The sequence below is a fragment of the Takifugu rubripes genome, chromosome 3 (assembly GCF_901000725.2).
Source record: "Takifugu rubripes chromosome 3, fTakRub1.2, whole genome shotgun sequence".
Taxonomy (NCBI): domain Eukaryota; kingdom Metazoa; phylum Chordata; class Actinopteri; order Tetraodontiformes; family Tetraodontidae; genus Takifugu; species Takifugu rubripes.
Genome location: NC_042287.1, coordinates 15292917 through 15314151, shown reverse-complemented (window position 1 = coordinate 15314151; position 21235 = coordinate 15292917). Strand labels below are relative to the sequence as shown.

The 21235-nt window shown below is 47.1% G+C and overlaps 2 protein-coding genes across 2 annotated transcripts; one reads left to right on the top strand and one right to left on the bottom strand.

Moving 5' to 3' along the window:
• Positions 1 to 121: 121 nt before the first annotated feature.
• On the bottom strand, positions 122 to 16655 carry ankrd52a (ankyrin repeat domain 52a). The gene is made up of 28 exons (XM_003963464.3): positions 16453 to 16655; positions 15818 to 15901; positions 15599 to 15677; positions 15445 to 15515; positions 15146 to 15346; positions 14971 to 15058; positions 14713 to 14855; positions 14412 to 14624; positions 13961 to 14039; positions 13767 to 13881; positions 13607 to 13689; positions 13401 to 13518; positions 12795 to 12863; positions 12552 to 12692; positions 12404 to 12466; positions 12217 to 12328; positions 12027 to 12098; positions 11741 to 11942; positions 11577 to 11664; positions 11381 to 11498; positions 10872 to 11091; positions 10709 to 10796; positions 10536 to 10619; positions 10231 to 10376; positions 10045 to 10127; positions 9849 to 9931; positions 9466 to 9557; positions 122 to 9377 (listed from the first exon to the last, which is right to left on the bottom strand). The coding sequence occupies exons 1-28, from the start codon at positions 16477 to 16479 to the stop codon at positions 9106 to 9108; spliced, it is 3234 nt and encodes a 1077-aa protein (XP_003963513.1). The 5' UTR covers positions 16480 to 16655; the 3' UTR covers positions 122 to 9105.
• A 570-nt stretch (positions 16656 to 17225) lies between these two features.
• On the top strand, positions 17226 to 20609 carry coq10a (coenzyme Q10A). Its single transcript, XM_003963521.3, has 5 exons — positions 17226 to 17827; positions 18506 to 18655; positions 18735 to 18927; positions 19006 to 19107; positions 19200 to 20609. Exons 1-5 carry the CDS (start codon positions 17691 to 17693, stop codon positions 19365 to 19367), a joined length of 750 nt encoding a protein of 249 aa, XP_003963570.3. The 5' UTR covers positions 17226 to 17690; the 3' UTR covers positions 19368 to 20609.
• The last annotated feature ends 626 nt before the right edge of the window (positions 20610 to 21235 follow it).

Sequence of the window (21235 nt, the reverse complement as noted above, 5' to 3'; positions counted from 1 at the left end):
GGTTTAGTTTCTCGAGTTTTGACATTTAGAAAATGTAATTTATTTTGAAACTACAAATTTACATGAATTCAGCTTTAGAGACTTGTGAAAATCTGAAGGAAAACAAACCAGACTACAAAAATATTTAGCAATAGCACTTTATTGAACACAAACAATCCTAAGCCACAATACTGAATGACAAGACCAATTGGCTGCAGCAAACATTTTATAAAATAGATTCAGGTTTCATGTCACTAAATTATTTTTTTTCTTTTAACGTCAGAAAGACAGATGCAGGTTTTTCCAAAACAGTGAATGATCTTTTACATATTTAACATTTTTGTAACAAATCATCATTCACATGTTCACACAAAGGAATAACAAGGCAAAGTGCTTTCAGGATTGCATTGTCGAAAAGAAGAAAAAATAAACAAAGAAAACAATGAATGGCTTGAGGTTTAGGTCAGACGGTGGGTGGGTGATGGGGACGGGGCTGGTCCTGTCCGGGGTTTGAGTGGGTTTTTGGATGCTGGGGGGCTTGTTCTAATAAACAACCTCAAACCTTTCACGTTGTCCTGTACCCCTTGTTGTCAAACTTGAATGAAAAGAATGTTTGGGCACCTATTCTAGCACATTTTGGTTTGGAGGACAGATGGGGGTGAAGGCTGGAGGGGTTGGAACACAATTACAAATCCAGCCGACTCCCTTCCTGTGGTAATAACACATGCAGGACAATTTATGGCTGACCCCTGATGAAGCTGTAGGTGTACCAGACAGGGAGGAATATGCATGAGAGGAAAGCAAAGGAACAAATGCCTTTAAAACCCAAACCAAAAAAAGCTAATGCAAGGTTATTTTCAAGATTCCTCTGACCATTCACCACTGAATGTTAAAGGGGGTAGACTATCATCAGAATCTGCATTGAAACATTGTCTGGCTTCACATTCCAGTGGTATTTTGTCGTATAAATGCTTTTCATAAATATTTTTTCCAACGTCCAACAGACATATATACACATACGGCACATCCAAGCACACTTTTCATGTAGAACTACCATTGCTTATGATAAATCTGTATTCCTGTACTGTCAAGACATTTTTTTTATTAACTAATTTTTTTTTTCAGAGTGGATGGAGAGACAAACAATACGCAAGGCTGCAAAACAAGGAGGTAGGAGAAATGCTACTGAAAAACAGCAAGTGATGCTAACATGATCATTCACTTAGATAACAGCGAGTTACGCCAGACTCCAGCTCGGCCTCTTGGGCTGCGCTGAAGCTAGCAGTTGCTAATCCAGTCAGAACGCTGGTCGAGTCACTCGGGACCGTTCTGGAAAAGCATTTCCATTTTTTCCTCCCCACCAATTTAGCAGAGATGTCCACCATTAACCCCACGATGGAACCGGCCCGTGCGCACGTCTCGCCCAAAACTCCGGGCGAGGACGACAACGGCGGACATTTGGGCTAAAAACATGCTGTGGTGGGTCAAGCGTTTCTGGACTGGCCTAGCATCTGCGGTGATATCCTAATTGGAGAATTTTTCTTGTGTGACTTCATCCTCTATATCCTATTGTGAAGTTGGCTAAGTTTACCAGAATGACTTTGTTGGTCCTGTTGTCATCACAGGTGTGGAGAACATGCTGCTGGTGATGGCACTGACTCCTTTACACACAGTAGAATAGTAGCTTTGCAGATTTGTAAATGAGGTAATCAGCGTTAGGCTAAATAGGGAACCCTGTCATTGACACACAAGCTTACTTCATTCACCAGCAAAGCAAAAACAAACAATAAAACATAAAAAAAAAAAAGACTTCCTCAATCAGCGGGACAGGACTGTGGAAACTAAAATCAACTTTGGAATGTCGAGTGGACTAGCCAACTTATTTTTATTTATTTTTTTAAAACTTTAAAATTTTTCATGAAGGTGCACTGTAAAACTATTTGATTGTAACTCATCACATGCCCTGAATCAGAGTCCTTTCTCTCGTGACAAGGGCTCCTTTGTATTCCCCCCCAGATAAGCCACTCAGAGAAAAACAGGCAATCCAAACCTTTTTTTTTTTTTTTTGAATGAATATCAGTGAATTAAGGCTGCCCTCAGCAGCAGATCAGCGCCTGCTTCAAGTCCAGTTGTGAGAGGATTGTTAATAGCTTGTGAGTTGAAATGAGGTGGAAACATCTACAGTGAAGCAGACCAAAAGTAAACACATTAAGGGACTACCGTTGCTAAAATGCCACAAAACATGCAGTATACATCCTTTCCTACAGGAGGCTACTCCTAATAGCACATTCAAGGGGGCTCGTAATGGGCAAATTGTCTGATATGGCTCTGTTTCAGAGTGATCGAGCTTGGTGTGAGACGGTTGTGGACTCACAGGAGCAAGAAGAGAGAGAGAGAGAAAATAAAAAGGATTGCTGCCTTATTTCACCTGCAAAAATACTTTGTGTCATTCATTTCAACCTGTTCCAAAAACACCGGCAGGTGTTGTGAACATTGTGTTTTCCTTTTGTGTAAATACAGTTCCCCGTCAGGACACATCCTCTGCTGGTGAACAAACGGCACTTTCGAGGGGAATGTTTCTCAAAAAACCACAATCACGGGACCTCCGAGTAACAAATTCTGAGAACACACAGGCTATACAGTAGATAGAAATCTCAAGAGTTTAACTGTACAAGCTTTAGGCTACACACTAAAAAGGGAGGGACATGTTAGAACCCTTAATGCTCAACATTGAAAACAAATATAAGGCATTTCATATTTCCTTTTATCCGCATACATCACTGACAGCAGGTCTAAATATTTCGGAGAGAGAAATCATTCAAGGAGGAGGAGGAGGATGCATATACACATCTACACATGCAAATGAACATGTCTACTGGCTACAAACCAGAAGTCCAGAACTACAATACCATCAAAGTCCATCTGTAAGAAGGAGGAGGAAAAATAATATATGCACCTACTCCACACCGTCAGTCAACTTGTGCACAGTCCATTCTCTGAGCAGGCAGCATTTAAAGTTGGACATTGATCACAGTTTTAAGAATGGAATATCAAAAACACTCCACTGTCAAACGCCGCCTTTCTGAGCGCAGAGGACCGCTGAAAATCCCGTTTGGCTACAGACGAGCGGCTTTTGGTGTCAACGACGACGACAACAACAAAAAAAGGGGCAGATTTTTTTTTTTCCCAACTGAGGAAGCAATGATAAACAAAAGGTTATTGCACTTTTTATCTTTTGTCTATTTCAAAGGAGGTCAGCTTAAGATTCATGCCTTAAATGTTGCGGTAAGACGACAAATGTTACGTCACTTCTATAGTATGATCACACCGTTATTAACACTGCACACAGCTACTACTGCAACCCTACTTGTGGTCAAGTCTATCCTAAGAAACACAAAACGTTCTCTACAATCAATTTGCAACACAGCCACAACAAAGTTCGCCTGACCGCGATCTCGTACGCGGGCGCCTCGCTTTGTGGTTTTGGGTACAGATCATCGAGGAAAAACCCCAAGAGCCGACGCCGCGTTCAGGTGTTGTCGTGATCGGTCCAGATTCCTCCCGTAGTCGCCTAAATTTGGGTTACGGGTTCCTTCGCTCCCGTGGGGGAGGGGCGGAGCCAAGCCAGTCCCGGGACGCCTTCTTTGGAGTTGTGCTTTTGTAGTAGTGATCTGCATTCGTTCGAGTTTTGATGTGCCCTAAATCGCAGCTGTTCTGTGCAATTTATTCTGCCACTTAAAGGCAGCGGCCAGTCACTGGAGACGCTGGAATCGTTTCTTCCGCCCCCCCCCCCCCACTCTGATCACGCTGGGTTGAAATAACTGCGGTCGGAGGGAATAATGAGCCCATTTTTTAATAGCGTTGTATGTTCAGTGTAATTTCCTTTTCTCATTATAAGGCTTGTGGGAAATACAAATGGAAGACCGTACCTTTCGGCAGTAACAAATAAAAGGCACCATGCCACCACTGTGCTCAGTATTACACAGGTCTTATTGGTGGGGGGGCGTGAAGGACCGAGGTGTTTGGGCCGACAAACACCTTTAATTAGCCTGTACCCTCCATGAACCCTATATGACCAGCCCCCGATAACTTCTGTGGGTATGATGGAGCAAAACATGATTAATTACAGTTTTCTGGTGTGTGTGTGTGTGTGTGTGTGTGGGGGGGGGGGGTTCTAGATGCTGAACAGTCACTCAACAACAGGGCTGAATCGCCGTGACGAGCGTTGGGGAAAACGAGCCGTCGCGGAGGACAAATGTTATATCAGCGATGAGGTAAAACTGCAGGTCCAATAAAGAGCAGAAGGTACAGTTGGCTGCCCTTTAGCAAGGCAGGGACCAGGGTTAGCCTGCCGGCACCACTCTAACACCCCCTCTCTGATTTAGGCTGGTTTAAGCAGAATTACACTATCCACAATTATACGGACCACATTTTAGCATAGCTGTCCAAGCCCCCCCCCAATTACTCTACTGTCAATAGATCTGGTCTTTTTTAGATACACCATTATTCTTCCCAGCCTTCCTCTCCTTAACAGATACGCCAACGTTGATTGTTTACAAGTGAATTCTGAATTAATTCATTCACAGTGGCAATATGGCAATATCCTAACCCCAGAACAATCTCTGCAACCATGGCAACCCCGAGCTATGTGCTACCGCGATGGATTTGTGTGCTTCTCGACATGCAAACGACGTCTTCAAGACCCAAATGATCAGAATGTGTCAGCTTTTCAGCAACCCCACGAAGCAGCACAGCTCGACAGGTGATGCGAGCTCCGATCACGCGCTGCCAGGTATCACTTCCTTTTTGTTTTTCCTCCTCTCAGCTTTTTAAGGCAAAAGGCTCAACAGTGGATCAGAGAGTTGGATTGAAATTTGCCAGTCGCTTCAAGTACGAACCGAGACATCCGTCGAGGCAAATCAATTCTGTACTGGATGCACCATTTTTGGACATCAGCCCCCCCCCCCAAATAAACCATCAATAACACAAGCTAAGGGTTTGCTTTGCTCCTACCGAAGGGTTAACTGATTCTTGGGAACCATCTAATCACAAGAGACGTCGATCCACACCAAATTTAACAGATTTCTTGCATTTAAGTACTAAAGTCACATGCAAATATTTATATAGTTCGGGTGACTGAGAATAAAATGGGTGAAATTACACGTAGCGCTAAATAAATCCCGCCGATGTTCAACAGTTACTGACCGTGTATGAGTTGTGTCTAAAGGCAAATAAAGGTTTTCTATGGCACTAAATGGGTGTAGCTTAGGTGCATTTCTGTCAAATATAGGCTATTGACACGTATGACCATGTCCACTGTAGACATTTTTGTCCCTCCTGTTCTACTGTACTGTAAGGCATTCTCAATGGAATGGATGGACGTGAAGATTGACTTCATCTTCACTCTCGCCACGGGCTACACGGCGTGTAGGGCGAGCGAGAGGAGCGCTGTTACAGCAGGCCTATATTCCAACAATAATGCCAAGACAAAAACCCCATCCAGACCCTCAATGCAGGAAGACTACTACGCATACTGTAGAATATTAGGTTATTACATGCTACCTGTAGAATCACGTCAAGACAAATGAAGAGCGGCAGTTTAAAGTCGGGAGAAAGCCAACTGTCCTGCTCTTAACTGACCCTACATTCATTTCAGTCAGTAAATTCATGGCTCAGATTTGATGGTCAGACTGTAAACTGCTTGAATGCATAAATCCACTGCTGCTTCTCCACACATTTTGGCAAACAGGCCCCATTCGTGACCAAAGATTATTAACATCTAACCCGCATTTTTAAAAAGAAAAAAAAAAGAGAGAAATCTTCCATTGGCATTTATGCTATGATTTAGTGAATTGGCCTGAACGGATGGCAGTGCAATATTTGTGCTGCACACTATTACACACACTCGCTATTGCTACAATTGGACCTTTCATTGCTTTCTGGTTCCGACACTGGTTAAACTGGGTAGGCGCCACTTGGTCAGTAAACACACGACGGAGTGGGCCGTCTCTCCTACGTGCCAGTAAAACGTAAAGCCCGATACTTGGAAACGTGCACCGTGTACGGCGGCTGGGGCGGAAGCTCCGTCTGTGGTGCAGAGAAACACGATCCCTCCTGAATGGACAGCACCTACGAGCCGCAGAGCGGTGGGGGGGGGGGTGAGGTGCGTGGAAGGGCCCGCCTGAATCGCTGACTCTTAAGTGACTTTAAGGCTGACTCACTAACAGAAGGCTGGGTAACGCAACCTCGTCACACGACAGGAAACCAACCAGAGGGCAGTGGACACTCTTCTGAAGTTCTTGATTACAGTATTTCCTTAAAAACACACTCGTTTGTTGCTAGGGTCCGATTTCGTTTGCAACCCTCTCCCTCCCGTGTTCAGCAGCAACACATGCATGTAAACATAAGTACATACACAACATCTGCTCTGGTTCGCACACTTAGAACCTGAATGTACTAAAGTGCGTGCTCTGCTATCTAATTAAGTGCTGTGGGATTTGGGTTAAAAATGGATTAAGTTATGAAACATCCCATCAATAAATGTAGACATTATCGTCCTGCTGAGATCCGCTGCGTCAGCACAGATCCTGAGATTAGCAAAAAACCAAAGTACCTATCCTTAATTACGATGACGGCGATATAAATGTCATCCTAGAACATCTAAAATCGAGTAAAAGAGCAAAAGGATGCAGGTCACCGATTTGTTCAAGGTCATTTCATCCAGGTGTGGAGGACTACCCAAATGTCAGCTACAATTCTACAACTTCTTACTGCTCTGAAATTTAAGCTCAAGTAAACAGACGCCAGACTCTTTGCAGGGTTGTCGACGACATAATCCCGGTCTAGGTCCTCATCTCTCATCCAGACGTGTGCAACCGGGTCACTTCGACACCGTCGGATACGAAGCGCCCACGCCAATGAAAACGATCCGACTCAGTGTACTTTAACCACCAGCAGATGGCCTTAAAGAAGAAGAGGAACGGAAAAAGTAGCATAGATATAACGTCTAAGAGTCACAAACAGCTCTAGTGGTCCGATACAATCATTTTTAGGATGCTTATTACCCGAAATGTGATGAGGAGACGAGACAAACACCTTAAAAGCACATATTTGGATATCTGCTATTCCTGAAATCTTTACAGGTATTGGCCTACGCAAAGATCCCCCCCCCCCCCCATTTACTTCTACGCCAGACGCCAACACCCCCCCCCCCCGGTCACCGATATGTCTGGGACGTGTTTAGATATGCAGGGTAATTAATCTATCCCACCAGGTGAAGCCGAGATTCAACGCCACTGCTATCAAAAGGGTGGGAAATGATCTCAGGGCCGATCCAAATGAAAGCGATGTGTTACGGAAGGCATGGGTCAAAAAGGCATTTCATGAGATGCCGTACAGGCGATCCAGTGCATTTGGTTGACACTGACAGTAAAATGCCCGGCACACAGAGCCATTCGTCGAGTCTACAGGATATTTTTCATGGAATACTTCAAAACAAAAAGGGGGAAAAAAAAACAAAAAAAGAAGAAAAAACCCCAAAAACTCAAAGACATTCCAGGGAAACAAAAGCCCTTGTGACAGTGATTGTCTATTTAATAACATTAAAAAAAAAAAAAGAGGCCAAAAGAAAATATTGCTTGAAAACTGCCCAATGATGTTTATCTGTTCAAAATGATCAGATTTGACCACCAAGAAGTTGCGATATGAGCTATTAGATGTTTAAGACGACTTCACCAGCTCCAAGAAACACTCCTTCAGTCGTAGCTAATAAAAATCAGAACGCCGTTGGCCAGTTCAAACGCAAACGCCAAAAAAGAAAAAGAAAAAAATTACTCTTGATTGTTCTCTTTCGATATTTAGGCCATTCGAATTCTGAGTAATTTCCAAGAAAAAGAACAACAAAAAGAAAACACTGTTAAAGAGATGGGAAATCAATTGAAATGGCTTGTTCATTTATGTGCTCAGATATATGACGCTGTGATGAGGTGTTGTTGGCAGATATTACTAGTAAAGCCTTCATCTAGAAATAAACAAGGCCTCAGTCAGTCACTATCCTACAGTTGTTCTCTAGTCCTACAAAAAGAGAACGTTAGGCCTACGGACCCTGGGTGAAGATGAAGCAGCTGCTAAACGAGTTGACGAGGTATATCAAGATCTATTGTCTCTCTCTGTACAGTACAGTTCAGCTCAAATAAATAATTTATAGCCATAATAGTGTTGATCAACTTTGGTCATAAGTTATATGCTTAGAAACATTCTAGCTTAACACTTATTTAGCATCTTTGAAACGTAAAGTCAGCAGTAAGAACAAATCGGTGTTACCATGCCGACCCGACCGTGGCGCTCCTCCGCGAGGAGGCGTGCTAACGTACTCAGCAACGACACCAAATTTTTCCGAAAATGCCAAAAAAAAAGAACGGTTTTTTTTTTCCTTTACACAACGGAATTAACACTTTTGTGACCCTTTTCCTAATTTGTTTTCAGATTGTATCGTAGTATACAAGCATTGCACACTTTTTTTTTTTGCTTTTTTTTTTCCCTTGTGTGGTTCCTTCATAAAAATCTAGGCTAATGGACAATTCGAGAACAAAACGCAATAAAAAGGGAAACGATAAATGAACGAACAAACGCTTTGATCATTCTTTTGGGAAGGCTCCGCGTTCCTCTACAAGGTCACTGCAACCGTTTAAGGTTGATATGAACTTTGAAGATATGGAGAGCGAGAGACACAGCGAATCCGTGCTCTTAGATGTCAGTTATAAAACGATGTCAACACAGATTTAAAGGGTTAAATGGTTTCAGAGACGGCCGGATTGCTTGTGTTTGTTCTGGATGCCACGCTTCACCCGAGTGACCTTGTAGACGAACAAAGCCCCTCGAACTACTGGGAGATGGAGGAATGGGATCTAATTGCATATTAGGTTTGACTGCACCTCAAGAGAAGACCAAACATTCACGCACATGCACAAACACACACACACACATACATAGAACAGACATGTGGGTGGGTGGGTGGGTGGGTGCTCTCCTGGTCCCTCTGGCCCCATTTTAAAGGGATCCTCCCCCCCGTGGTGGTGACGACAGTGACAGCAGCTGACTGAGGGGGAGGACGGGGGAAGCAAGAGCTCACTCAGACAGACACCCATCCAGGCCAACCGGTGCACCGTGACGGTCTTTGACGTAGCCGTTGTGGAGGCCGTTGCTGGGCAGGGGGACGCAGGTGGCGGTGATGCCGCAGTGCTTCAACAGGTTGAGACCTGGGGAGGGGGAGACGGTGGGGGAGGAGCAAGAGCAGGAGGAAGGGTCCCGCTGGGGGAAAGGCTTCATGGTGGAGAGGATCAGAGCCAGGCAGTCAGCCACATCCTTATTGGGAGCACAGGCCAGAGCTGGGGTGTGGCCTGAGTCACAGGCAAAGCAGACCAGAATAAGTCACTCGCTACCTGAAATGTTCCGCTGCATGATTCTAAAAACCCCAAACGGACTCACCTTCCTCGTCCACAGCCAGCACCGTGGCTCCTCGACTCAGCAGTGCCTGCACCACCGTCGCCAGACCGTTGCGTGCTGCGAGATGCAGGGGCCTAGGAGAGGGCGCAGGAGAGAGCGGGTTATTGTTGACCCCGACATGAAACCCTGGGCGAGTACAGGCCTCCGGGCGTTGGTCAAGGTCGCTTTCCAAGGTTGTCTGATGCTGCTGCAACAAGGGTCGAGGACAACTGGAAACTTTTATTCTGATTTTCCTCTCAGCACTAATGGATAATAGACTGGACTCAGAAAACGGGGAAACCTTTCCTATATTAAAAGGCCGTGCGGCTTCAGCGACTCAAAATAACTCCGACTTGTAATTAGCATCTCGCTATGGAGCTCCTTACATTTGCAGGGCGCTGTTGGTGGCATTTATGAGTGTGGGACTGTGGATCTCTCCCAGAATCAGCAGGGCACACATCTCATGAGCCTGTGGTACAAAACAAAGCCAGGACATTTTAAGAAAGCACTTCTTCTTTTTGTTGGTATAACAGCGACCCCTGAGTAAAGCCCTGACTTTAGCACCGGCTGAAGAGCTCGTACCTTGCTGCAGGCCAGGTGCAGGGCAGTGTTCCTGTTCTCATCCAGCAGTGTCAGGTCAGCCTTGGCCCGGTGAAGGAGGATGGCTGAACGACACAAAGATTTCAGTTCCTCTAAACACAGACACCTGATTCGATATTAAAGCCTAAATCCTTCACACGGTGACCACGGCGTGGGTCTAGCGCTCACCTACGGTGCCACTGTGTCCCTTATCAGCAGCTACCATCAGGGCAGAACGTCCACTTTTGTCCACCGTGTTGATCTCTGCCCCGTGGCGAAGCACCAGCTGAAGGCCTGCGACATCCTCGGCGAACGCAGCAGCGTGCAGTGGGGTCCTACGGGCACAGCCAGAGACGTTCCAGTCATCCGATACATCACCCCTTCCTGAGCGACTGGATAGAGGCAACGCTCTCCACCAGTAGTTTGAGATTCAGCATTTGGACTAAACTCCCCCCCCCCCACTCAAAGGAAATAGCTTTGTTCTTCAACCCCACCTTCCTTTGGCATCTCTGGTGTTGAGCATGTAGGCCCCAGCAGATTCCAACAGCCTCTCTGCAGCGCCGCTATGGCCATTCATTCTGAGTGCAAAGTCAGAAGAAGAAATTAAGGATTTCAGGTGAAGGGAGACAAAAATGAACAAACGAGAATGTCCTGGGTTGATACTGACAGAGCACAGTGCAGAGGGGTGAAAGGGTTTCCATCTTCGTGGATAAATGTTTTGAATTCAAGTAAAACCTCCAAACAGTCTTCATGCCCTGAGGAGAGGAATCACCACAGGCTTCGTTAGTTGCGACAAATGCGGCGATTTTTAGCCTTAAAGCTGCCCGCACCTTTGTACGCGGCCCAGTGTAGCGGGGTGTATTGTTTGTTGTCCAGCAGTTTATCCTGTGGGTCTGTTGCCATGGCAGCCTGCACCAAGCTGGCCAGGATCTCAGTGTGGCCTCCAGATGCGGCGTAGTGCAGAGGTGTACTACCCTGGGTGTCCCGACACAGCGCAGAAGCTTTGTGCTCCAGCAAGGCCGTCACACAATCGTCGTGACCCAACAACGCCTGAGCGGAGCGGAGGAAAAGAAGAGGCAGTTCTCAGTGTGATAAAATGTTTCTAGGATTGTTCTCAAGGAGGACGGCAGCAGTAGGAAGACGTTCTTATCCTAAAAGGTTGGTTTTTTTTTTTTAGAGGTGGGTCAGCGCCTTTTTTAGATGTTTCACTTCTGTCATTTTTAAAGACGTCTTTAGGGATTATGCTAACCGGAGGAATCGTGCAGACTCGTGTGGTCTGCTACGTACTCAGCAGGACTCATCTACCATCAGGCTGGGTTTTAAAAGCAGTTTGACTCACTCCTCTGTGCAAAGCTGATCTGCCCCTCTTGTCCTTTGAATCTGGCAATGCTCCCTTCGCCAACAGGAAGTGGACGCAGTCAGTGTGACCTCCCAGAACAGCGAGCATCAGAGGGGTCCTGGAGACAGCGGAGAGGGTGATGAAGACATCGTCACCCGACGGTTGGACGAAATCTTGACCAATAAAATGAACTCACTGGCCGTATTTGTCTGCAACGTTGGTTAGATCCCCCTCCTCTCCGTAATCAATCATCATGTGCAGACACTCCGAGTGACCGTTGGCAGCTGAACCAGGTCCAAACGAGAGAATTAACGCCAAATAGCCCCAAAACACACAACTGTCCAGCCGGCAGAATCATACCTGCGACATGAATTGGAGTCCACATGAGGCGGTTATCGTTGAGGAGACAGGAGGCGCCCTGAGCCAGCAGCACCTCCACACAACGGGTGTAGCCTTTCTGAGCAGCCAAGTAGAGCACCGAACGGCCTGCGGCGTCCTGCATATCTACATAGGCTGCAGTCTCTGTCAGCACGCGCAGCGCCTGCCAGTGTCCCTTATCAGCCTGACGAGCGCCGGGAGGAGTTAGGATTGTGCACAGAGTGGACAAAAACGTTGCAAATTTGGTTTTTTTAAGGCGAGCACTTACAGCGAGATGCAGCGGACTGACTGGAATACTGCTCTCTATGTCTCCAAGTGCATTAAAAGACATCTCCAGGAGCTGGAAAAATGAAAGATCGTGTCAGAACGATACAAAGAATTTGACTAAAAGCCAAAACAACGGAGTGAAATCGTTCAAATTCAACCAGATGGCAGAGGAATAAACACGGCCTACTCACCAACTCTAGGTTCTGCTTGTTGCCATGGTAAGCTGCATAGTGAACAGCACTGTAACCCTTTGAATTGACCATCGATGGATCAGCACCATTGTCCAGGAGATGCTCCAAGCAGCTGGAATGCAAAAGCCGGTTGTTTTGTTAACGATCCTGCCGTCAGCTCATCGAACCAGATGAGATCCGAACTCACAAGTAAGACTCCTTCGCCTCTTCCTCGTTGTTCTCGTGGTTCCCAGAAAATTGTCGATCGACTCTGGAAAAAGTTCAAATGTACAACCTTGTGTTTATATTCTGTGCGTGTTAAATACGGCGTTCTGCCGCGTGTTGCGTCTCCAAACCTGCTGAAGGCTTGGGAGGCGGCAGCGTAGTGCAGGGGAGTACAGCCGATCTGGTCAGGCTCATTGACCTCAGCGCCAGCGCTCACCAGGGCCACAGTGCACTGATACCTCCCGTTAGCAGCCGCGTAGTGCAAGGGTGTCCTGTAAGGCAACGAGAGTGGTGGGAAAACGAATTTAACGCTCGATAATCGGGAAAAAAAACGGTGGCAAAAAGAGGCCTCGAGGGGATGAATGGAGACTCACCTTCCCATTATGTCCCTCTTATTCAGATCAGTACCACTACTTAAGAGCAAGTTCAGACATTCAACATTTCTGCCAAGAGAGATAAACACATAGATTAAAAAATGAAATCAAACAGATCCACAGAAACAACATCAATCAGACTGAAAATGACGGGGATGTTTAGAGGTAGGAAATAGCACGTAGATCTATTTTTGATCTCCCGTAAAATTCAGCAGAACCTCCTTAACCTCCAATTAAGGTGGTAATTTCGTTCCACGTTTATTTGTTGAGGAGCAAAGTTAGAATTAAAATCTGATTTGTCATTAAATCCACAGCCTTCCTCGCGCTTTCAGGACCACATAATTACACCACAATCAAGCGACAATTGCGTAAATGGGAATGAATTAATAAAATAGGAGGAAAACATCACCAGCAAACAAAGCGCCACCTTCTAAACGGTCCAACTGTGAAAACCCCCATTTTAAAAAGCCTTTCTTTGCATGTGGGGGAGGTTTTTAGCTGCAGCTCTACGGCGGTTCGGGCCTTAATGCTCGCTCCGATGCACATTATGCAAATCAGCCCCAAACAGAGTTTGGAGCCATCGCAACAGCCCGTTCTGCCTCTTACCCTCCAGAGGCAGCAGCGTGTAGACAGGTCCTCCCAAAGTTGTCAGGGGTGTTTATGTCAAACCCAGCCGATAGTACGTGTTCCTTACTCATTGATGAGACGATGCTATACAGCTGACCTGATGGGGGGGGGGGAGAAAGACACAGGTGCATATACAGGCGGATGTATGTGCAGATCAAACACCCATCGGTTAAATGAATCCGTACCTGAGGAGAGTAACTTGCGACAACAGTCTGAAAACCCGTACAGCACAGCTAAGTGCAAGGGGAACATTCCATGGATCCCACGTCTGGCAACACAGAACACATGTTTGACCAGGAAACTTGTCTCATAATCCCACGTCTTCCACAGGTAAAAGGGGCGTACCTGGCCGTGTCTGCTCCGTTGGTCATCAGCGTGCTGATCAGCAGCTCGTGGCCGTACTTAGCAGCAATGTGGAGAGGAGTATTGCCATACTTGTCCACACAATCAATCTCCCCACCTAATGGAAACCAGAGGGGACCCAATGACGGCTGCGCCGTGAGGCCGCGCGAAGGCGGACGCGTCTGAATCATTAATACCGTTTTGAATGAGGATCTGAGAGCGTGTGAAGCGTCCGTGAATGGCTGCCATGTGCAGGGGGCTCTTCCCTTCTTTGCTCTGTGGGCCAAAGCAGAGGTTTGCAAATTAAAGTGGCGTCAGATGGTGGACAGTTTCTGCCCCGGCCGTGCAGACCCAACGGCCGAGGGGTGTTGCACAGCTACGGGCAGGACAGAGAGAAATGGGGCTGACACGCTATTCAACCGAGAGATGCCCGCTGGAATCGGGAGATGACTCATAGGCGGACAAAGGCCGAGTGTTTTCCCGGGATTAGAAGAGGAGACGGCGCATTTACGAGTTAGATCGCCACTCTGGTGAATTTTTAAGCACGTTTATGGGCGCAAACCTATTAAAGCTTTCGATAAAAACAGAGATTTTCCCTCCCGGGTTTCAGGGTTATCGGTTTGGTTTTACCGCTCCGTGTTTTCCTACCTGCTGGTTGACATCTGCCCCATTGTTGACCAGCAACTCCAGACAGAGGGCACCGTTGGTGGAGACAGCAGCCAGGTGCAGAGGGGTGTAGCCGCAGTTGTTGGGCTGGTTAACGTTAGCGCCGTGGTTGACCAGCTCGGTGGCCACTGCCTCCTGGCCCATGTAGCACGCCACATGGAGCGGAGTGTTTCCAAATCCGTTGGGCTCATCGATCTGACGGCAAAACACGAGGGCGACCCAAAAGTCAGGACGCTGACAGACCACGGCGACCACGCACCGTGCCGGCGGAACGATCACGCACCTCTGCCCCCATCCTCAAAAGGTACTTTACAATTTCGATGTGACCGCTCGCCGCTGCGGCGTGGAGAGGGGTGTAGCCCTGCTTGTCCTTGCAGCTTTTGTCGGCACTCCGGGAAACCAACAACTTCACCACATCCGTATGCCCTGTGGACAGAAGAGGGGGGGGGGGGGGGGGGGGGGGGGTCACTTCTAAATATCTCCTACAGTCGCTCTGGTGATTTTAGTACCAGGTTCTAAACAAGGAATATATGTGTGGTACCGAGGTAAGCAGCACAATGAATAGGCTGCCTCTCCTTCTTGTCCATGGCGCTCAGGTTGGCCCCTTTGTTCAGCAGCAGCTTCACCATCTGCACCAACAACAGAGACTCTTCAGTTTCGGACGCCAACGGCAACGGCGGGAGGTCAAAGAGCCGGAAAAAAAAAAAAAAACCCACCTCCTGAAACCCGCTCTGAGCTGCGTGGTGCAAGGCAGTTCTGCCGGTGCGGTCTGCCATGTTCAGGTTGCTCAGGTGGGTCAGCAGCGCCTCGGCGCAGCGGGTGGCGCGGTTGGCGGCCGCCACGTGCAGCGGCGTCTGCCAGAACTTGTCCCGTGCGTTGGCCTCCGCTCCGCGCCTCAGCAGCAGACCTACGACCCTCTGTTTGTCAGGAGGCAACAAAAAAAAAGAGCCACATCTGTCAGATAACTGGACCCAATTAAAGTAGATTTAAAATAAAACAAAAAACGACTGCTTACTTCATTCCTGGAAGCAGCCGCCCGGTGCAACGGGGTCAACCAGACATGATCTTTAGCATTTACAGTGGCGCCTGGTACAGAAAGGGGGTTTGTTAGGGTTCTCCACAGTTTCTGGTGTCAATCGTCAAGTGTGAGATGTTTCCACGGGCCTCACCCGACTCAATCAGGAGGTCCATTAAATGGACATCACCCACGCAGGCAGCAGCATGAAGTGGCGTGCGTCGCTCTTGGTCCTGCGGAATCAAGTCAGGTTCAAATCAAATGCACTGCTGCGTTCAGGCGACCGACTGGGACAAATTCAGCACGATATAATTCGCCTTGCAACAGCAGCACCCCCCCCCCCCCCGCCAAAAAAAAAAAAAAAAAACCGTACCAGTGCATTGACATCCTCCTTTTTGTGCAATAATAGTTGAACCTCTTCAGCATTACGATTGAAGATCGCCTGGACCAGAGGAGGCTGCAATACAGTAAAAAAAAAAGAAAAAAAAAGCTTCGTTATTAGCCAGCAGCAATAAGGTCGATTCGGATATCTCTGCAGCACCGTGAGCCAGGCTCCTAAAACTTCAACAATCGTCGATATTATTCAACCTGTAATAGCAATATGTATGTATATATTTGCATTTGCGTGCGTTTGCTTGATTTGGAACGTTTCTGATTCCTTCCAGGAAATACACGGTTCCCCAGCGGAGGCCTACAGGGGCCTTATAACAGAGCTTACGTCAGCTAGCCGTGCGGCTACAGATAGCCGAGCTGGCCCGGTCCCAGAGCCGAGGCCCAAACCGAGGACAACGTCGGTGCCACCGGGCGAGCGCCGAGCGTCGGCGAATCTCCCTAAACGGAACATCACCTCCCTGATACCTACCTACAAGTGCCCGTCTAGATCTAGATCTAGAAACGAGAAGCACGCCGCTGCAGATTACTACGCAATATGTTGCGCACAAGAGCGGCTCTGTCCCAGCAAATAGACTGCGCCACAGCGCCGAGACGGAGCGCTCTTTTTCCTCCTACCTGGTCTGTAATGTTGAGTACTCCCATCTCCCAAACTCAGCCCGGACGGAGCTCCTTCATGAGGGAAAAACTTGGAGGTATATTGCGGTGCGCTACTGTATCCACTGTTTCAGACTACACCCATAGCTGGTTGCAAAGAGAAATGCGGTCTCGATCTGTCACTGTTGTTGTCTGTATCCTCTGTCTGCGCTGACGATCCTGGCTACGACGGCAGGGGTCCGCCTACAGGCGTGGCGGGCCGGCTTCTCCAGCGAGGGGAAATGGCGCCACCCTGCGGACACATGTCGTATTACATGCGCTTAGTTTAACATTAAGATCTCCAGCTCCTTTTTTAAAAAAAAAAAAAAAATAAGAATGAAAAACATACTAATTCCCACCTTTAAAATTACAGAGATAATGCAGTATTTAATAATGGTTTTAGATGTCTTAATATTGTCATGCAAGCCATGATGCAACGAACTATATGTTCCCTTTAATATACTTCGTCACAAAAATACACTATGTACAGAAGAAACATTTAAATATAGATGTAAAATACTATTTCACCTACAATTTCTACTCTGAAATGAATTATATTTTTAATATGGGTAAGTGCACATAATATCAGAAGGTAGGATGTCGTTTATAATTTCTTTGGTAGCACCCATAACAACATTTGATAATTAACATTTTCAGTTGTGGAGTTAAAAAAATGGCACCAAATAAACTACTACTAGGAATAATAATAATAATAATGACCACTACCATGTCCACTCCACTAGGGGGAGACATTTCCCACAATGCCCCGCGGTTGTAACAATCGAAGAAGTGAACGTTTCTTTACGATCCACCGGTGTTTTACCTCGCTCAAGAAGGTCGTCCATAGACTTTCGTTTTCGCAAGAATTAAAACACCGAGTAACCGTAAGAGTTCAACGCGTTACCGAGAGTGGTTCGCAATATATAGAGTGATGTGAGTATTTCGGATAACAAAGGGGACAACAGCGGTTTAGGTCGGGCTGGTTACGAAACGTAGCTAGCTCCGGTTGGCTAGCAGCGGGCGATATCCCCTGTAAGAGCAGAAGAGGTGACAAGATAAGTGTCGCTAGCGGATGTTAGTCATTTTAGAAACCCACAGTCTGACTAAAATTCCACAATCGAATATTTTAACGCGGTTGGCCTGGCCTGTCGAATCCCGCTGCCCGGATTTTGGGCTCAGGTACTCGGACACAGGATCTCCGTCGGTGAGTGGCTGGTTTGATGGCAGCCACGGTCAGTGCCCGGCGGCTTCCCATGGGTGTGCGGACATTCAGTGACTTTCTCCAGATCGCCACTTTCGGGTCCCCTCGCTCCTGTCGGGGACCGGTGTCAAGAAGTTGCCTGCGTCAAAACATCAGGTGAGGCTGTCACGGAGTTGTTGTCATGAGTGACCGAAGGAAGGCGCTTCAGTGCCGAGGCGAGCGTCTCCTTGGCCGCCTTGTATGTCGCGCAGGGCTCCGGGATTATTCTCCTTCCATTAATGCAACCAATTTAAGTTTAAACACGAGAAATGGGTGAAGAACAGGATGCCGTGGCCTTTTGCCTCAACAAACATGGCTCCTTCCATCCAAGAATGGAGTGGAAACCCTGCAGGTTTTATTATTAGATTTGTTTCAGTGCTCATCAGTTTACTCCAGGAGTTATTTCTTCTCGTTTTCATCATATATAATAGACATTTGACATTACAATGTTTTGTCCTAACTCTTTCTGACCCAATTTATAACTGATCAGAACTCGGAAACTTGATGATGACTTGATGATATTTGGTAATAATTACAACACAAATAACACTGTCTGCCAATGAAACATTGTCTAACAACAGGTGTTTGAACGCTCCACAGTTTTCTTTCTCCCTTGTGACTGAATTCAGAATATACCAGCAGAATATACCAACAACAGCCCCCCCCCCCCTCTGTGTTTGTGCTCTCATTCAGTTTCACAGCAAGTAGCTGGAATGTAGTGGGTCTCCTCTGTCGTTGTGTGTGTGTCCTTCTGGAATCGGTTGACATGCCGCCTGTTTTCGTGTGCCCTGTTAGACATTTGTCATCATGCGGCATTCTGATGACCAGGAGTCCCAAAGCACTTTGCCTCCAAGACCGGGACACAATGGCGACTCTTCCCCCAAGCAGGAACTTCATCAGCCTCACCAATAAACGGAAGGAGTACTCCGAGCGTCGGATAATCGGGTAAATCGACGGCGTGACCTTTTCCTCTTTAGTGTTTCTATCTTTATCTTTCACACTTGAATCATTTCTGTCAATGCAGGTTTTCCATGCAGGAAATGTACGATGTTGTCGCCAAAGTGGATGACTACAAGAACTTTGTGCCCTGGTGTAAGAAGTCTCAGTACATCATGCAACGGCAGGGGCACTCCAAAGCCCAGCTGGAGGTGGGCTTCCCTCCGGTGGTGGAGCGCTACACGTCCATGATCACCAGCGTGCGGCCACATCTGGTCAAAGTAAGTTCACCTCCTGCTTCTGCCCGGCAATAAACGGGTCAGATTTTAACCCTGACGCTTCTTTGGGGGGGGGTTTAGGCAGTTTGTACAGATGGCAAGCTTTTCAACCACCTGGAGACAATATGGCGCTTTAGCCCTGGCATTCCTGGTTACCCTCGGACCTGCACCGTAGACTTTTCTGTGAGTAGCTTCTGTGTTGGCCGCAGTAGGTCGATGGCGCCTCCTGTCTGAACGTGTCATCGATGAGCTGCTTCTTTGGTGTCTCTCTCCAGATTTCCTTTGAGTTCCGCTCTTTGCTGCACTCCCAGTTAGCCACCATGTTCTTCGACGAAGTGGTGAAGCAGAACGTCGCTGCGTTCGAGCGACGGGCCCTCAAGATATACGGGCCAGAGACTCGCATCCCCCGAGAACTGATGTTTCATGAAGTGCACCAGACATGATCACGGTACCTCTGCGCCGCCACCTCCGGGCCTTAAACCACGCTGACCCTTGACCCCTTTTGCCCAGGCGAACGTGTGTGAAGCCGCTTCGTAGCTCACGGTGTCTCCAGTCCAGCTCTGCACAACCATCGTCTGGAAGACTTTAGATAGCCAAGCTCTAAGCTTAATGTTGGAATTCCTGCCCCCCCCCCCCTCCCCACACACACAAATGTCGTCTTTCTGTGCACCTTCTGTTTAAAGCCTCCCTGAGTGGAAACCCCCCCCCCCCCCATTGGTGGTGCTTCATGTTTAAAGTTGTATTTATGAAATGAGTAAATCGCTGCAACATATCACAGTTTGGGGGGGGGGGGGTGACGTTTATTTTACAGCAGTGACTCTGAAGAAAATGTTTATTTTTGTCAAGACTTTTGCTCAAATGGGATCAATTCCTCCATTTTAATGAGACCTGGTGACCTTTGGCCCCCACGGATGTGTGATGGAACGTGTTTTTATTTCAGCACCTGCATGATTATACTGTATTAGCAAAGCTCCTCCTTCGCCTCGTATCACCTGCATTTCTTTCAATTTGGGGTTTTAATATTTGGTTTGACCTTTGATCCTTCTTCCTTGTAATGTAACCATTAGAGATTATCTGCACATTTTTATCTTTTTATGCTGTCAAATTTAATGTGCCATGAGGCGGAATGCTATTAGAATAAGTTCCTGGATTGGCTTTGGCAAATGTGGCTTTAATCTGGTGCGTGGAGCTTCAACTGGGGTTATTTCACAGCCCTGCGTCAGCCGTCACCACCAGGCTCCAGAGGAAGGTGAATCCGGCCGTGCACCATCATCGGCTGCTCATACGTACTCGGAGCAGAGTTTGGCCAAAAGGGCAACAGGAGCGTCAGTTTGGTTTTACGAGCTTATTAAATAAAATTGTGACAGTATTTTCCTATGAGGAACAAACGTTGGTCAGTTCGCCTGAATAAAAAGGTCGCACGCAGGCAGCCGCTCGTCATTTACGCTGTAGAGCGAAGCCTGGATTTGATGCTCATCTTTCTTATTTAACGACATTGTGATGCATGAATGTATGAGACGAATATGACATCGGTTACACTACATTTAGTGACTATTCAACTTTAAATCCACAATAAAGTCTTTGCCACGCCGCCTGGCTGCATTCGGTGTTGTAGAAGTGATCTTTAACTGGTAATAAAGTCTGCCCCAAGTCTCGTACTCCCAATAAAAGTGTTTATGATTCCAGAAATGTTTTCTGCGTTTGAAGCTAAAAAAAGAAATAGACCCCTGAAATAGACACATAAATAACATCAACTTATTTTACCCCCAGACATCGTTCAGGCTCCCTGCATAGGTTTCTCCAGTTCAAATGTCTATAAATACAGTTAAGTAAAATAAAATGTTTGTTTTTTTGGTTTTTATTTAGTCCGTGGTTGCAGTGACGGGGTGAACACAGGGTGACCTGTAAGAAACCAGAGTGGGGTGATGGTATTCAGGCTGGTTATTAATAACAGCGGATGCAGGAGGCGGCTCCAGGAAGCCGCCTCCTCTTCTTCCAGGATGTGTGAATATGTAAGTTTGCTCCTTATCTGCCCAACGTTGTGTCCGGAAGTGCGGCGCGGGGCTGCCGGGGCCATTTCCACATTAAACCGCAATTCTCGGAAGTCAGTTGATCCATTAAGCGGCGCGACACTGACCCCTCGCGGCCGCGGGGGGAACTGACGTAAAACCAGAGTCGTGCCGACAGAAATGACAGAGATAGTTAAGAAAAACTTTTATTTTCATTATTGTTAGCTTTTCCAGTAATTGCTCTTTAAGTCTTCCCCACCTTTCTGATCCATCTAGCCCCCCCCCCCCCCCAGCATTTTTCT

Coding starts and splice junctions, on each gene's coding strand:
- ankrd52a (XM_003963464.3), bottom strand. CDS start 16,479: ATGGGAGTACTCAACATTACAGACCAG. Junction 11,943..12,026: donor TCAGTCCGCTGCATCTCGCT/GTAAGTGCTCGC, acceptor GGCGCTCGTCAG/GCTGATAAGGGACACTGGCA. Junction 11,092..11,380: donor GATCAGCTTTGCACAGAGGA/GTGAGTCAAACT, acceptor CGCTCCGCTCAG/GCGTTGTTGGGTCACGACGA.
- coq10a (XM_003963521.3), top strand. CDS start 17,691: ATGGCAGCCACGGTCAGTGCCCGGCGGCTTCCCATGGGTGTGCGGACA. Junction 17,828..18,505: donor TGCCTGCGTCAAAACATCAG/GTGAGGCTGTCA, acceptor GTGCCCTGTTAG/ACATTTGTCATCATGCGGCA. Junction 18,656..18,734: donor TCCGAGCGTCGGATAATCGG/GTAAATCGACGG, acceptor CTGTCAATGCAG/GTTTTCCATGCAGGAAATGT.